The 18,036-nt window shown below is 41.8% G+C and overlaps 1 protein-coding gene across 16 annotated transcripts in view; it reads right to left on the bottom strand.

Annotated features, from left to right (window-relative positions):
* Nucleotides 1–18,036, bottom strand: part of NSD1 (nuclear receptor binding SET domain protein 1) — a 66,528-nt gene that overhangs the window by 20,988 nt on the left and 27,504 nt on the right. For 11 of the 16 annotated variants that reach the window (XM_080987640.1, XM_080987653.1, XM_080987652.1 and 8 more), the window contains 6 exons: nt 16,495–16,667; nt 11,606–13,760; nt 6,250–6,371; nt 4,441–4,729; nt 2,530–2,636; nt 78–153 (listed from right to left, as the gene is read on the bottom strand). In XM_080987640.1, the coding sequence (XP_080843766.1) occupies nt 78–153; nt 2,530–2,636; nt 4,441–4,729; nt 6,250–6,371; nt 11,606–13,760; nt 16,495–16,667 (2,922 nt within the window). The remainder of the gene's footprint in view (nt 1–77; nt 154–2,529; nt 2,637–4,440; nt 4,730–6,249; nt 6,372–11,605; nt 13,761–16,494; nt 16,668–18,036) is intronic. The other 5 variants (XM_080987648.1, XM_080987641.1, XM_080987642.1 and 2 more) reach the window with 5 other exon arrangements.

Below are 18,036 nucleotides of genomic sequence, written 5' to 3'. Positions count from 1 at the left end.
ATCTTGCTTAGCTTATTATTAATGTTCACTCACAGGAAACTGCCAGCTTCATGCTACAGAACAGGAGCACCACCTACCTTCACCAGCGTCCAGAAGCTGAGATGTGGAGTACAACTCAGACATTTCAGTATCCAAAGGACCAGCCTCAGAACACTGCGAACAAGCAACAGGGACAATTTACCAAGCAAATTCGCACGCCTACAACAAGATGTGTTTCCCTGGCCACATATCAATGGCAATTCGACCTTCAACATATTGACAAACAACAAGAAGAAGAAGCATCTCAAATTTCCATAATCAGAAGGATGGGGAGGCAATTGCCCAGTGTCTGAACCTCTGGGTAGCAAGAAGTAGGAAGAATCATATTTACTTAGTTATAATTGTTGAATAATCTTTCTGCACAGCTGAAGCAGAAGAAAAATTGTAACTTTCACAAAAACAGTAAGAGACTAACAAATCTAAAGGGGCCTCCACTAAATGCAGCATATTATACTATTTTCACAGTTCAAAATATTTAGACCCTTCTTTTGTATTTTTACAATTCACAAGGCAGCTTACAGCAATATAATCATATATTTAATGAATTATCATGAAGGCAGCAGCAAAAGAAAATAAATTGAAACCACAGGCATATGGCATTACTATTACTATAATTAATTATAGTAATAGTAATGCCAAATGCCTGTGGCTTCACTTTATTATTTATTTATTCATTTATTTATTTAGATTTATTTACAGTGGTGCCTCGCAAGACGAAATTAATCCGTTCCGCGAGTGTCTTCGTCTAGGTTTTTCGTCTTGCGAAGCAACCCTATTAGCGGATTAGCGCTATTAGCGGTTTAGCGGCTATTAAAGGCTTAGCGGCTTAGCTGCTAAAAGGCTCTTAACGGCTTAGAAAAAGGGGGGGGAGCGAAAAAAAAATCTCAAGACTCGCAACACATTTTCGTCTTGCTAAGCAAGCCCATAGGGAAATTCGTCCTGCGAAGCAACTCAAAAACGGAAAACCCTTTCGTCTAGCGGGTTTTCCGCCTTGCGAGGCATTCGTCTTGCGGGGCACCACTGTATTTTATTTTGTCTACTACACTTCATCCGTAGATCTCAGGGCAGTTCACAAAAATAGATTTAACTAAATGGTTTGGAACCGGAATATACCAAGGACCACCTATTTTAGTATCAGCCTTTTCAGGAGTTTTTCTCAACACCTGAGGCCCCACAGATTGCTGAGTACATCATTCTTTGCTTCTTGCATGCAGACAAGCATTGGAGGATTTTAAAACAAAGGTTGAATGGCAATCTGTCAGGGATTCTTTAGCCATGATTCCTGTGTTGCAAGCATTTGGACTAGGCAACTGTTGGAGTTTCTTCCAAATCAACACTTCTGTGATTTTTTGCAGTCAAAATTTGGCTTTTTCCTTTAACAAACGGGTTTTGCTCTTAATGTCTGCTCTGCTGCAAAATTCTTCTTTTGTGTGTGTGGGGCTGGTTTTATTGTTTAATAGTTACTGTTTAATTTTTATCAACAGATGGATTAACTTTTGTTATTGTGAGAAAGATAGGACATAAATGCTTCAATACATAAACAAATGATTATTGCATTTTCATATTGGATGTGGTTGTTTTAACAGTTTTACAAAAAGAAAAACAAGTTGAATTCAATTTTCATAAAATGTAGAACAAACATTCTATTGTTGTCCATATCACAACAGGTTTTACAGAACAAACTGAAATTAAGTCCTGAATTACAAACGCCGCAAACCCGGAAGTGATTGTTCCGGTTTGCAAACATTCTTTTGGAATGTGAACATCCAAAGGGGCTTCTGCGGCTTCTGATTGGCTGCAGGAGCTTCCTACAGCCAATCAAAAACTGTGGTTTGGTTTTCGAATATTTTGGAAGTCGAACGGATTCCAGTCGACTTCCAAGGTACGACTGTAAATTAAAAAATCTTCTAAGGACTCTGTTTGGATACATTTTAACAAAGGGGTTCAAAACCATAATTTCCTATAGAAAAGGCCTGATCTCTAGCACAGGAAGAGTCTTTGGAGAAGAGTCCTGGTTTGGAGTTCCAGCAGGTGCTTACGTTACTTTAAAACACATGCGTGCTCACACAGAGAGATATTTTGTACATCAGAGAATTTCTTCTCTTCACAGCCAGCCAATCCACTGTCAATTTGTTGAAAGAGTGCACTCTCTAGTAAAAAGAACTCCTACAGACTTCCAACTGAAAATAATGAGATATGTGCATATGTTTGACAGCATGACTCTGGTCATTGTAAAAGAGCCATAGATTCAAAGGCTTATGGGCCTAATGTTCTCTCAGTTTGGACAATGACAGCTTTTTGAAAAGAAAGTGCAACAAGAACTTTATAGGCTAAGCTCTGATTATCACTACTATTTTTTACTGAGTGCTTCTATTAGGTACCCTTTGGTACCTAATGAAGGCCGATCAAAAACTCTGCAGATGAAATAATTTTACATTCAGGAGCATAGCAGATCTTTGGTAACATTTGAAGCAGAAGGAAGGAACTTACCTTCTTTATGGAAGTCCACTCTCTCTTTGGTATGAATGCAGTATCCAAATCATTGGATTCCAACAGCTTTTTTGTTGGTTTCCTCTGGCGCTTACTCTCAAAACTCCCTACAATAAAAATGAATTTTCCTCACTAGAAACAAACTAGTTTTATCAGCACCAAGTAAGAATCAGTATAATAACACCAGTACTGTTTGTTGTACCTCATCTGCCCCAAACCAAGAAATAACAAAACTGGGAGGGGTAGCTAATGCCACAGAAGACAGAATCAGAATTCAAAATTACCTTAACAGATCAGAGAACTGTTCGCAAGCTAACAAAATGATTTTCAGTAGGGACAAATGAAAGGTTCTGCAAGAAGAACTGATGCACAAATATAGGATGGAGGACACCTGGCTTACTAGCAGTACATGTGAAAAGAATATAGGGGTCTTGGTGGATCACAAGCTTTACATGAGTCAACAGTGTGATGCAGCAGCAAAAAAACCCCTAATGCTATTATAGGCTGCATCAACAGAAGTATAGTGTCCGGGTCAAGGGAAGTAATAGTACCACTCTATTCTGTCTTGGTCAGACCACACCTGGAATACTGTGTCCAATTCTGGGCACCATAATTTAAGAAGGATGTAAAACCCAGCAAGCCCCAACTATAGCTAACTTGTTTTACCGTATTTTTTGCCCCATAGGGTGCACTGGCCCACAGGACGCACCTAGTTTTTTTGGGGGGAAATAAAGGGGAAAAAAATTATTTCCCCCCAGGTGCGGGGCTGGGGAGGGGGATGCCCGAGCTTCCCCCGACCCCAGCCCCCAGAACAGGCTGCTATCCGCAAGCCTAGGGAGCCCGGCGGGAAGTCGCCCCGGTCTCCCTAGGCTTGCGGATATCTGTCCCCCGAGCTTGTGGGGCTGGCAGCCTACAAACCAGTTCGGGGAACAGCGGGATGGCGGCGCTGCGCCTCCCCGCTGTCCCCTGAGCTTGTGGGGCTGGCGATGGGGAGAAGCAAGCTTCTCCCCAGCGCCAGCCTCCAAACCAGGTCGGGGAATAGCGGGATGGCGGCGCTCCGCCTCCCCGCTGTCCCCCGAGCTTGTGGGGCTGCCCGATATCTGCCCGAAGCCCGGGGTGCGCTCCGGAGCGTGCCCCGTGCTTCAGGCTGCAGGCTGCCGCCCGCAAGCCTTGCGAGCCCGGCGGGAACTCCTGCCGGGCTCGCAAGGCTTGCGGATAGCTTCCTGAAACCTGGAGAGTGAGAGCCCTCTCGCTCTCCAGGTTTCAGCGAAAGCCTGCACTCGCCCCATAGGACGCACACACATTTCCCCTTCATTTTTGGAGGGGAAAAAGTGCGTCCTATAGGGCGAAAAATACGGTAATTTTCCGAGGTTGAAAATTCTTGTGGCTTAAAATTTTATGTTTTGAGCTTTAAAATTTTGCGGTTTTGTCTTGGCTTTGTATATTTTTAGTGTAATAAGCCACTTGGAGATCTAAGACATCAGGAGCTTGGAAGCCTAAAGACCTGTAGTTTATTTATTTAATAATAAAAAAATCCTCCTTTTTGCTATTTAGATCTCACGGGGAACAAAAACTTCAGTATCATGTATTATCCCCCACCTCCATCCTTGTGAGAGACAGCGCCAAAAGCTTCAGGTCCAGACCAAAGAGCAATGGCATATTGTGTGTGGTTCTCAAAGTGTGTGGCAGGAGAGGATAGCAAGTATGGTGGCAAGATTCAAGGATAATCAAAGAAACGTTTAAACATTTCAGTATAGTATAGTATAGTATAGTATAGTACAGTATAGTATAAAGTTAATTGGGACTAGAATCAGGAAATAGGAATCAAGGGCCAAGGAACAAGACACCTGTTTTGTTTCTAGTAACTAGAGCTTATTTCTGGTGAAGATGCTAATGATACACAAGTCTTACCTGACTTCATTAACTGTCTCTCTCCCTGCAAAGGAGAAGCAGCAGCAGCAGCACCTTCCAAAACATTTGGTGATGACAATGTCAAAACTGGCATTTCTGATCTTGGTTCCATGGCATGGGAGTCGGGCTCATCTGACAAAGACCGCTCAGCTTCAAGAACGGGAGGAGACTCTTTAGACGAAGAAGCAGACGAAACTGAATCCAAAGGCTTCTTTTCTAGATGTTTGTTACGAGCTTGCTTGCCAGTGCTGCAATCCTGTTTTATTTCAGACTTCTCTAGAGAACTTGCCTATTAGCAGCCAGACATAAACAGAAAATACTCAAGATCCTGGTCCAACCAATACATGAAGAAAAGGCTAATGGGGAGCATACAGCTACTCGGAAGTATGGCTACATTTCTGCAGCAGGTGAAAAACAAGGAGAAGAAAACTGGTCATCTTTGGCTGTGCTTTGGCACATCTTTGGCATTTTACGCAAGCACACACAACCAAGTTTTTATTTTACAAAATACACAGTGTAAGTAATGGTGCTGCTGCTGAAAATGGCTTGCCTTTGTCTAGCTTCCCTCCCCGCAAGTAACACCAGCCCATGCCATCAGTTGCAGTGTTTGCCCGACAGACCATCGCTGGGTACAGTTTGACAAGGTTGGGAAAATGAATAGCCTGATGACTTCATGCCACTGAGTGAGAATCACTAGACATCACTGGGGAGTGAGGGACAACTAGCCTATGGGGATGCTGTTTTCATTGGCAGCTGTATAACCCATAGTTAAGTTATGTATGTGCACTGATGAAATACGATGTTTCTAATATTGAAAATGCACTATAGTTATTTATTTATTGAGCCTTCATTTAAAAAAGAAACCTATTCAAGGTATAGCCCTTCTCACAACTGAAGTAAGAAACAGTGATGAATTGAAATCATAAAGCAAAACCTGCTTATTTCAGTCATGACCAGGAATATATATATCTTTTTAAATTATATGCTTTGTAATTCAAAGTACTACAGGAATCTGTAGCATAAAGGTTAAGCATGATGTTCTTGAGGCAGATAACCAAGGTCCACTACAACACTAGCAACAACAATCCTGGCTGATGTGTGTGCTTCAAAGCCAACCCATCTGGAGCAAAAAAGAAAGTCAAAGAAAAGCAAGAGCCAAAGCCATAGTCCAAGGCCCAGCCAGGCACTTCTGTTTTTCCTTCAATCACTTTGCTCATTCCGAGACAACATGAAGGTATATAAAAGTGGGGTGGAATTGTTGAGATGTCTGTACTTTTTGTTTCAAAAAACTTGGCTCATAATGGCTAGGATCCTTGGGAAGGAACATAGGAAGCTGCTCTCTGTATGGAACTGGACAATAGGTTCATCTAGCGCAATTTGGTCCACACTGACTGGCAGTGGCTCTCCAGGGTTTCAGACAGGGGACATTCTCAGATGCCAGGGACTGAACATGGGACCTTCTGCATGGAAAGCAAGAGTCTCTAACACTAAGCTTCTGCCCTGTCTTAGAGTCACCTGCAGCATTCCAAAAAAGCACCAGAGTTCTTTGGGGTTCCTTTGTTTAATCACCCACCTGCCCTCTGATAAGCTACTCCTAAAGTTTGAGGCAATTTCTCAGGTGGCATTTGCATGTGATGGAAGGGGCCTCAGCCAGAAGTGGAATTCCACTACCCTGCCCCCAAAGCATACACACATGTTGGATCCCAGTTCTAGTTTTAAAAACCCTATTTAAAAAAAAGAAAACTACCAAGATGACAGTTTCCCAATTTCTGGCGGGTGCCTATACCTGTTTCTTTGTTTCATACCCACCTTCCGAAATGGCTCCTGGCTCCTCTTCTTTTTCTTAGGTGCAAATATGTGATCATATTCTTCTGCATATTCCAGAAGCCGCTTACTTGGCTTCCTAAGGCGTTTCTTCTCTGAATGAGCTACTGAGAAGATAAAAAAAGGAGAAAGAGCCTCAGGATTAGTCTTCTGAGAAGATCAGAAGGGCTGGGATAGAACCCTTCATGATGGCCAGGGTCTGCTGAAGCTCCTGTGCCATTTTCCAGTGCCCTCAACAAAGTGATGATCACATGAATCTGAGGTGCATAGCTCAGATGCTTGAGACTCCTTGACTATGTCATTTAAGTTTTTAAGCAATCCTCTTCTGCCATAATAGTTCAAAAGCAGCCCTTTCCTTCAGGTTTTCATAAAAAAGCTTCTTCCCTGACCATCGTGCCACCTCTCATTATTCAGTAGGAATCCACACAGTGATCCTAATCCATGCAAACCCCACAACCGTCACCCCACAAAGGGAAAGGACCTGGTTCCTGCCCAATTATGGAAAGCAAGTGAGCTGCAACGACTGCCATCAACATCTTGTCCCCAGTGTCAGCAGGCTATTCTTGCCTGGGTCTCAGTGCAGTAAACTGTGCCCAGTCTGGCCTAGCAGTGCCATGTGCAAGTCAAGCAGGGAAAACTGCATTACCCCTTTTGAGGGTAAGAAACTAGGACTGAAATATTGTGGTTGAAGCAGGAATTAAGTCAAATCTGTAAAACTGTAGTATGACTTTCTTCTAGGATACTCTCCTAAACCTCTGAGTTTTGTCTTTTTTATATTAAAAAAATCAACATTTTTTTAACCTACTCTCAAACTGGATTGTACAAATGAGTCCATTATAAGTGTCTTAGGAAATCTTTTTCTCTCTCCTCTTTTAAAGGTTTTTGCTTGTTGCTAAAAAAAAAAAAACCACAAGGGAATCCTGTGTTGAAAAACAATAAACATCAATATTGCGAACAAGCAAAACAGGTGGCTCCTCCTAACACAGTATGGAAGCAGTTCTGAAATAAAGCTGGTCCTGAAACAAGAGTGGCTACATATCCAGAGAAAAAACTCAGAAGTCCCTTTTCCTGTTCAGCCAATGTGAATTGCAGTATTTACAACGTACATTTCTATTATTATTATTATTATTATTATTATTAATAATTTCTACAACATGTTGAATCCAGTGTGTCCTTTCCATTAATAGATAAGCTTTTCCATTTGTGGAGGGACTACTGAGATCCTGCAAAGGCTCACTGGAAGAAGTTGGGTAAATGATATTTCCTGATTTCCCCTTCCCCTTGCAGTCCCCATAACTGTCCCAGAGATTCAGCTTTTCAGGGGGTTGAGGAAGGAAGGTGGAACTGGAAAAAATGGGTTCCTCCTCTAGCAGTAGCATTCCATGAATGGAGTTCTGCTCATGAGAATGCTGGATCTAAATCAGTATGTGGAACACAGTATTATACTCTATGTCTTTGAAGACACTCAAACTCAGGATGCAAGGGAGAAACATGCTAAGAGGAAGGCATGCTTGGCAAACCCTCAATGTGATAAACTCCTGCCCAGAAGCCAATGTCCCCACTGTGGAAGGACATGTGGATCCAGAATTGGCCTCCACAGTCACTTATGGACTCATTGTTAAAACTGTGTTTATCGAAGACAATCTTACTCAGCTATGAGTGATCTCCAAAGAAGACTCTATGTCTAATCTGATATATCATCTTCACAGTGAAGCACTGCAGCTAGTGCTTATAAGTGGAACTCAGAAAAGCAGAGTTCCCTGCTTAGCCATAGACACTGGGTAGGATTAAAGCAGCACTGGAAAAAAATAGGAATCCTGTAGGGACAGACAAATTTATAAGAATGAATCTGAACCCGGCTATAGTTTAAGCAGGGGGTAACAAAAGAGCTAACTTTAGCTCCAACTTCCATAAGGGTAACTAATTTTTATAGAGGCGAACTGTAAAGTGCCTGAAATATTTGCAGATTGAGGTGTATGAATTCATTCTAACAAATTTGTCTGCTACACCTGTTGACTTTCCACTTTTTCCTTTTTTAACTGAATAGCATTGTGCAAAGTTCTCATTTTAAGCTTTGATTACTCTGTTGTAAACGAAGAGTAAATATCTCTGAGCTGGGCAACTGGTAGTCCATAAGCAACAGAATGGTGTCTGGTTCTCTCAATCCCTTACAATAGCAGTACTCTCCCCTCTGTAGAAGGAAAGATGATGTAAGGGCTAAAATGCCTCTGCTGCTTCTTCCAAACTGCCTTCTGTCTTTACCATAAACATGCATGGGAGTCATCAGGCTGAAACTAGAGGAAAGGAGGACCTGTAGAGGCACCTGCCGAACCCTGATGAAGTCACTGAGCAGCTATGGACATTTCCTCTAGCATCAACCTCCTCCGGCCACAACAAGAACAGAGAGCATCAATCTCTTGGGTGAAGGAAGCTGGCTATCCCTTATCTATCTCTGTAAGGTTCACAGCATAACACAAATAGTACCCATCCTCATTCTGGCTGTAGCTATTGAGTAAAAATTATTTTGATACCAATGTGAGAGACTGTAACTTGGATTACTGAATTTGTACAGTAACATCTCATGGTTTTTGTGGTGGAGTGCCACATAGTGAATCATCGTGAATCAAAGCATTTCCTAACACTGGAGTTACTGTGGTTGCTTACAATAATACGTAAAGATGATTAAGAAAAAAAGGAGGAGGTGCATAGGGAAAAACAGAAGCAATGTCAGTAAGAAAGTCTGGATTACTGCAATGTGCTCTATTGGGGGGGGGGTTCCCTTGCACTTGATCGGGAAGCTGCAGTTAGTGCAGAATGCTGCAATACAATTACTGACAGAAGTGAGACTCCGTCAACATATAACACCTGTTCTCAGAGGCCTGCAGGTTTGCTACTGGGCCACGTTCAATGTGCTACTATTAGTATATAGTAGCTACAATGTGCTACTATTAGTATATACAACTCAGAACCACAGTTTACTTGTGAAATCGCTGTCCTCCATATGCGCCAACTCAGCTGCTTCAATCTGTGGAATGGACACCATTACAAGTGCCAAACAATACTCATTCTGCATTTCTAAGAATTTTTTTTAGCAGCAGCACCCACAATTTGGAACTCCCTGCCTACTGAAATCAGGCCAGGGACATTCGCTGTACTCCTTTTGGCATCAGCTAAAAAACATGTTTGTTTGGACATGCTTACTCAGATACGTAGAATGTTTACAGGTGTTGTAATCTGTTTTTTAACTTTTTAAATAAGCTAAACACAGACTATTTACCCCCTCTTTATTCTTTTTATAAACTGCTTTGAGTTTTTTTAGTGTCAGATTGGCTGTCCCTGGATTTATGGGTGGGTTGGAATGCAGCTATCAGTTTGCCCACTTAGCGATGCAGTTTTGGTTTTCAAAAAGTGCATGCAGAAATGCATGTTTCATGGGGGAAATGTTTACAAAAATGCATATTGCAGCAGGGGGGGATACACTGTAAATCATATAGAAATGTGTTTTATAGGAAAGATGCATAGAAAATGCATATCACAGGAAAGTGCATATTATTAAAATGCAATCAATTCCCCCTCCTAAAAACAGAACAGAATGGACCTGTGAGTACATGGAAACTGAAACAGAATGATCTTACCTATTTTTACTCTAAAGTGCTGCCACTGCCCAACCCCTGGAAATCTTTGGGAATAGCTGCCCTTGGAAGGGGGAATCTGAAATGCTCTGAACAGGTGTATGGAGAAGCTAAACTGAATGCAGCGTGTTTGGCCCTTGGCCAGAATAAAAATCATTATAATTGTGTATTTGCCAAATTAACCTTTTGTCTTCTGCAGAAGGCAAGATCTGGATACTTTCCTCATAAAAGTTAGTTAAGAATACTTTATTGCTCATCTTGCAACATTCCCTGCGTTTTACTGCAATCCACAAACATTACTGCAATCCTTTATCAAATATACCTATTCTTCACAGCATGTTGCAAAATCTGTTTTCAAAATGTGGTGGGGCCATTACCATTCAAGAGTATGTGTCTCAGATCTAGCAGAAAGTTAAATGGGAGTGCAGTTAATTTATGCTATGTAAGTGTACACAGAGATAAGTCATGAACTAGGACTGCCATCCTTGGCTCACACCTTTTGCTTTATCTTGTATTTCACATAGCATGCAATTTGCATTTCGCAAACAGGGTAGGCCAGCCCTCTACATTTTGAAATTTAGTTCATGTTGCCACCCAATGCACAATCACTGATCAAAAACTACTAATGGGGAACAGCAAAACAAGATTGAAAAGTTTATAGAATGTAAGATTCAAGTTTAAATTGCTGCAGTTTATGGTGGTGACTTCTTGAGTCCTAACCCAACATGCAGCACGACCGTAGACATGCTTACTTGCAAGTTAGTCCTACTGGGCTTACTCTCAGGTAAAGTTGTGTTAGACTGCAATTCTGCACCTATTTAGCTATGAGTAAGCCAACAGACTTACTTCTGAGGATTGTGTTGTTGGCAATACACTCAGTTTAGCAGACCACTTGCTTTCCACAGAGAGAAATAAACACACATTATTCGGTACTACTAAACTTTTATCTGCAATTTTTCCTTCTCATGAGTCTCCTGTAATACTGAGCAGTAAATATTATACTTTCATGCTAGAATTGGGTCCATCATGTTTTAATTTATAAATAAAGCTTCTGCACAAGGTAAGAGAAACCATAAATATTTATTTCCAAATCACACTATGCCTTCTTAAGCGCTGTTTCTAGTTTTAAAAGATTAAAGTGAACCTGTATTAAAATTTGTGGAAGAGAAAAGCTAGAGTAACAACCAGCATTTCAATGGGATAACCTTAAGATTTTTATGCACTGCAACTCGTGGCACAAAACCTCTTAAGGGCTAGTTCTCACAACCTGCAGATGCAGACAGCTGAAGAGTTTATGAGCTGTACCACTTATAGACTTCAGGTAGGATCTTGCCCATTACTGAGTAATACTCCATATATATTTATTTATTTATCTATTTATTTATAGGGTGGAAGATTTCACCATGTGGTTCCAGCTCCCCCAATCTGCAGTGGCGCAGCACAAGGAATCCTTACCTTGTACAGAGAACTCAAACTAGGATCTCAAAACTGTAAAACTCTCAATTCTGTAAGAACTGTATTTTTGTTTCATCCCTCTGATTCTGCAAAATGCTGCCCAGCTAACTAAGTGCTTCTCACAGTTCTTGCCTATAATGCATGCTCCCTTTTTAAAGAGTGAGGAGAAGCCTACAGTCTGAAGCTTGCTTTTATTCTGTAGAGGTCAAAGGCACATAACTGTTCTGCTTCCCTAGATCTACTGATGTGCTTACCAGCTTTAGCACTGCTTTGGTTAAAACGCTGCCATCGCTTTTTGGGCGCTACGTGGCATACATCTCTAGGCTCATCACCCAAGGAGCCTTCTCTATTCAGTCCTGAATCCAACTCCCCATTTTCAAAGGAGTTGCAGCTCTCTCTCTTTTTATCATATTCTGACTTCATTCTTATACGAACTAAACTGTCATCAGAGGAACTTGCAGAGTCTTCGTCAGGGGAGTGTCCCATCAACTCCCAAGACACTTTCCTTGCAACATCTTCCTTTGCATTGTCTAGAGCACTAGCAACTGAGCCTTGGGCAGCTCTATCCTGGCGGGGCACACTCTCAGCTGAATTAGACAACCGCTTTAGTGTTTTGCTCTTTGATGCTGCATTAGCTACTAGTTTAGATAGCTGCTTAGATTTTGGACAGCTGCGCCTTGCGGTGCAGTTTGTACCAGAAACAGAAGCGTTTGTGAGTTCCCTTTTGTTAGCACCGGGATCGATCAACTTGGTTGCGATACCATGTGAAAAAGAGGACTGACCTTCTTTGGGTTTCTGACACTCTGGTTCTCGAACACTATCTTGGCTTTTTTCTAATTTATGAGTGGTTCCCATTGTAGGCAAAGATGTCAAATCACTTGGAGTGTTACTTCCAGAACTATCATCGCTGTGAGAACTCCTATAAGAGACTATGTTCTGAGTAGTCATGATCTGCTTCTCTTTCGTCTTACTATCATGCATATCTTTCAACAACATTAATAAGGTGCTGAATTTATAATCGGGCTCAATAGGCAAATGGTTCTGCCCAGAGACAGATGAAAAGAGTAAGGGCACTGTGGTCTTAGGCGGCCCACAGTCTTTCGCTTCAACATTCATGGACCTATACGACAGCTCCTTCAGTTCTGAAAGCACGTGTTTCACAACTGCCGTTTCTATTTCAGCAGAATCACCGGGTTTCTCATTTGTGCTGTTCAGCAGTTTGGGGCCATCAGCCTTCCCACTTTTGTTAGGCATATCTAACTGAGACCCAGGAGAACCTTTGGTAGCAGAAAAGCAGCAGTCGGGGCTACATTCATCTTCCTTAAGAGAGGAGTCTGTCCCAGCAGCAGTTTCTTTATGCTTGCATTTTATACTTCTGAACTGAGGCTGTTTTGCATCCATTTGACTTATAAACCCCTTACTTTGGAGTGTAGTGTGCTTATCTACATTGATAAGATTGTCATTCCTGTAAACTGAAGCCACCTCAGCTGCAAGGGATGGCTCACGGAATTCCTCACCTCCTGTTTCAACATTGATATTCCTGTCTAGAGAACCTTCTGGAGGTTTGCAGCTTCGATTGCTGCTTTTTGAGACAGGTGCAGAATGTTTAATATCTCTTTGCCCTGAACACAGTTCTTTTCCACTTTTATTTACAGAGTCACTATTCTTCAAGATACTATAAGCTGCTGCTGCTGCTAAACTTTGGTCAAGGGAGTCTAGATCACAGGTACCGTTATCTGATGAATCAGAGTCTATTTGTTTCCTCTCTGCTCCAGCATCAGTTCTGGTATAGTGCTGCTGTAGCTTTGAACTGCATGTGAAGCCTGCTGGATTTCTCTTTTTCTTCACGTCCGCTTTGGATGTTTCCTGCTGGCAGCTGCTATTATCAAACCCTGGTTTCTTATATTTATTTTCGAATTGTCTTTCTCCAAAAGAAGAGAGCAAGTAGTTTTCCATGCTGCCTTTGGATCCCATTAGGCTCTTTGCTATTCTGCAAAGTTCATGAGAAGCCTGCTTCTCTGGCATATCTGCAGCAACCATATTTTTAGCTTTGCTTATTGGCCCTTTCCCCCCACTTTCTCTCTTGGATGCCTCCAGTTTGGTGCTACTTTTTCTTACTCTAGTTCTCCTCCGGGTGTCGGAGCTCTTCTTGTTTCGGGATTTGGTGAACACTTTCCCCTTATCATGGGTCAAATGTTTGGAGTCCAATGTTAGTGATTTCAAACATCCATTCAGTTGTCTGCTCTGTTCATTTAAGGAGTCCTTTGTACAAGATCCCATTAAATGCACATCCTTCTCACTGTCTGGTTTGCTGGAAGTCGGGATGTATTTTTGAGCACTGTTCTGCTTTAAATAATCATTTGTAAGGCCAACACTGATCTCCCATTTTGCCAGAAACCTCTTAGGAACCTGGAAAGTAAAGGAAGGGGAAAAGAAGTTACAAAAAAAATATAATACACAAAAAGATGAAATTACACACAGATATGAGCATTATCTTCTTTCACAAAATGTAACTGCAGCACATAACCCCAGATCAAAACTAGATTCATGGATAACATGAATGTGACTTGTCATTTTTTATTTTGTCAACAAGGCCTAGAACATCATCTCTTGTCACAACGGACTCAGTTCCTCAGACTCTCTTCCTGTGAAAGTTAGATCAGGCACAGAGATCTGCTATATATAATCCCCTGTCATCTGAAGGTACAAGCGCCTAAATGATATTCTGCTACTTCGATTGTTTTATAGCATCCCCTATTGCCTGCTTACATTACTTTTGCCAAAACTTGTGCTCCTTTTTGTTTTCCTCATTGGACAAGACTTTCATTTGCTAAGTAGGCAATAAGGGATGCTATAAAACAATTGAAGAGCACATTGCTTAAACATAAATACTAACAATAGAATATTATTTAAATACATTAATAGCAGATCATTTAGGCGCTTGTACCTTCAGATGACTTGGGACGTGGGTGGCGCTGTGGGTTAAACCACAGAGCCTAGGACTTGCCGATCAGAAGGTCGGCGGTTCAAATCCCCGTGACGGGGTGAGCTCCCGTTGCTCGGTCCCTGCTCCTGCCAACCTAGCAGTTCGAAAGCACATCAAAGTGCAAGTAGATAAATAGGTACCGCTCCAGCGGGAAAGTAAACGGCGTTTCCGTGCGCTGCTCTGGTTAGCCAGAAGCGGCTTAGTCATGCTGGCCACATGACCCGGAAGCTGTACGCCAGCTCCCTCGGCCAATAAAGCGAGATGAGCGCCACAACCCCAGAGTTGGTTACGACTGGACCTAATGGTCAGGGGTCCCTTTACCTTTACCTTTACCTTCAGATGACTGGGGATTCAAAGGTATGCTAAAGGAGGATAAAGAGATTGCAGAGAAGCTGAATAAATTATTTGCATCTGTTTCCTTGGTGGATTATATATAGCAGATCTCTGTGCCTGATCTAACTTTCACAGGAAGGGAGTCTGATGAACTGAGTCAGTTGTGACAAGAGATGATGTTCTAGGCCTTGTTGATAACATAAAAAATGACAAAAGAAACCTTCTTGGCTCTAATAGCTCTTTGCCTCTGCTCATTAACCACTCTGGTATCCTCCTGGCCCTGGTGGCACCTTTCCTGACCTGGAGAGATTTGGCTCTCTTGATTATGCCTTTCAACTTCCTTTTCCTTTCCCCCAATCCCTTCATTTCAGGAAAGTTTCATCTTTTGAAGTCATATGTGACTGTGCTGGATTTTCTTGGCAACTGTCCATTTACAAATGTATGTAATTAGATAGCACTATGGTCACTGCTCCCAATAGGTACTATAACATTTACATCTCACACCAGGTCCTGCATGCCACTTAAGTCCAGGAAGAGTCTGCTCCTTTGGGGATTTCTAGCTTGTCGGACTCTATGTTTTCTTTCACCCACAGAGTGGCATCATCTCCAGTATGCCCTTCTTGGTCCTTCTTATAGAGTTTGTACCCAGAGGTAACTGTGTTCTAGTGGTTCTCTCCATTATAGCAGGCTTCCATTATGTCCACTATATCAATGCTCTCATCTAAGGCCAAGCACTCCAGCTCACTCATCTTGACTCAGAGGCTTCCAGCACCAGTGTGTACACACACACACACACACACACACACACACCTTCCAAAGGAGTCTAAAGTGGCAAACAACAAGGAATAAAACACTACACATCTTAAAAACAATTCAAATACATATGCACACTGGGAAATATATCAACTCGCAAGGCTTTTTACTCCATCTCCATCTCCAAATATCTCTGACACCTGCTTGCCTCTCAGTTGCTATCATGGGCCCCTGCACTCTCAGTGACACATTCTACCCTCTCCCCAATTTAAATTATAATAATAATTCCCCCCTTCCTCTCTAGGCCACGATTTGTTCTGAACAGGACTCTGCAGCTGCTTTCAGCTTCCCCCACACAATCAATTTAAAAGCTGCTCTGTCACCTTTTTTTATTTTAAGAACCAACAGTCTGGTTCCATTCTGGCTCTCCGAGAGCTTAACAAGTTCCAAAACTGGAATATAGCTGAATCCTTCTGATCCTAGCCTCAAGAAAATGGTTGCCTGGATGTTTTATGCCAGAATCTCAGTTTTGGAAATATTAACACAGAGCTAGGACCACAAAATGGGATGCTGGCTCCAGAAGGAATTCAAGCTGTAGACTAAGATATTGAAATACAGTAGGTTTTCCTTCCTGCCCATATTACTCCACATTTGCCCTTCAGATACAATGTTTTCTCTATTAATAACATTGAAACGTGTTGGCAAAAGTTCTCTTTATATACCTGTATCTAACATAATGGCCCGATTTACACGATTATATTTCCAGTCTATTCTCAGGTAGCTATATGGACAAGTCAACGCAAAAGACATTCCTTTAGCAGCAGCCTCCAAGTCTCAAATCATATCAGTCATTTTTAAAGCAGCTTCAAAGTATAAGAAACGCAATCCCAAAAAATGGAACAACTTTGTAAGCTGATGGAGTTCAGTGAGAGAGTTGAGCATGAGTTTAAATTTTTCCGACTGCGATCCATGGTCTTTAAGAAGTACTTCACTTCCACTAGATCATACACCTAGGTTTCGCACTCAGATGAGAAGACTCAAGAACAAACCAAATGAGAACATGAGATTTACCTTGTGCTTGTAACCTTTCTCTTTTTGCTTCCCTCTTCTCCGAAGGACAGGCAGTTCTTCAAACTGATGTCTTCCTTCAAAGACTACAATAGCTTTCCCCACAACCCAAGCTCTTTCAGATGGGTCTCCCAAGGCTTCCACATAGTATTCTCGATGTGGTCTGCGATTGGACACTATCAAAGACAAAATTGGCAAGATTAGCATTTGGTGTCAAGGTGTAGGAATGCCCCCAAAGTATTTTCTAAAACATATCTAACAAATGGGACCTGGAATAAATGATGCAACATGGGGGGGGGGGTTGCACCCTTGTTTTGTATTTCACTCAGGATTCCCCAGAGCACACTGGTTCCTGCCCTCTTGTTTGTCATATGCATTAATTTGGCTCTATTTCTATTGGCACTCACCACCTGAGTTCACCATTAGAGGGTGATAGTCTAGTCCCTTTTGGACTTATTTTCTGGGTTCCAGGGTGCCGTACGGAAGAAGCAGATCCACATATTGTATGCACCAAATTTTGGTTTCAGGAAGCCATGACGATCGCTATGCCTAGGTCGATGGCTGCAGGAACAGAAAAGATGCTGGCTAAGCATCCTTGAATAACGGGAGCATTCTTCCTACGACAAAAGCTTTGTGATAAATACGGCAATGGAACCTATGAAGATGGGTTAACCTCTCTCTGAAAGCAACACCAAAGGTGCCCCTAGATTACCCAATTCTGGTTACTTGCTATTCTAATTAAAAGCAAGGAGGAGGGCAAAATGTATTCCTGTAATCTATTCAAGCCTGAGCTGGAAGAACACAGCACTTTTGTTGAATTAAGAAAGAAGTATCTTATTACTTCAATACACTAATAACTCTAGGTACCTTTTGATGTGAAATGTGTTTTTTTTTTTGTTCAGGTTTTACAGTTATGTCTCTGTATGATTAGACTGGGAAGCAGCTGTTCAAGGGAAAATACCCCAATTATAAACCATGGGGTGGAAGAGGGAGAGGAGTGTAGGATAAGAAGTGGGCATTTTAATGAGAGTGAAGTTTCCCCCTGTTATCTGGTAATTGTCTGCATATGTGCCTTTATTCTATATGTGTGTCACATTAGAAGATCATTCTTTTTTCAACCAACATTTTATTTCCTTTTCAAAGACTGAAGTCTTTGTTTTGGACAATTAGCTTAAGAAAGCAGGGCAGAACCAAGTACTTTCAAGGTTCTTCTTCCTGGCTTGGCAGAAATGACTTCTAGTTTTGATAAAGAAAGCTGAGAGATTCAGGGTTGCAATTAAGGAAGAGTAATGAAGAAGTCTGAGAATTTTGGTGTAAGTCATGATTTAATGGACTGATTTTTAATGGGTAAACTTATTTAAGGGGGTTACCAGAGAAAACCAGAGTGTGGCTAGGGATTTGAAATGGGAGGTGTTTAAAATTAGGAAAACGGAGAAGTAAGACTGGGGGGGTGCTCTTCTCTTTCTCTCTCAGTGTTTCCGTACAGCTTTTAGTTTATATTGCTTTTTCTCCCTCCCCCAACAGCACATTGCCTGAAATGCACGC

The sequence above is a fragment of the Podarcis pityusensis genome, assembly GCF_964106645.2.
Source record: "Podarcis pityusensis genome assembly, chromosome: 2".
NCBI classification, from domain to species: Eukaryota; Metazoa; Chordata; class Lepidosauria; order Squamata; family Lacertidae; genus Podarcis; species Podarcis pityusensis.
The sequence above is the reverse complement of the archived record's forward strand: the minus strand, read 5'-3'. Positions and strand labels throughout refer to the sequence as shown.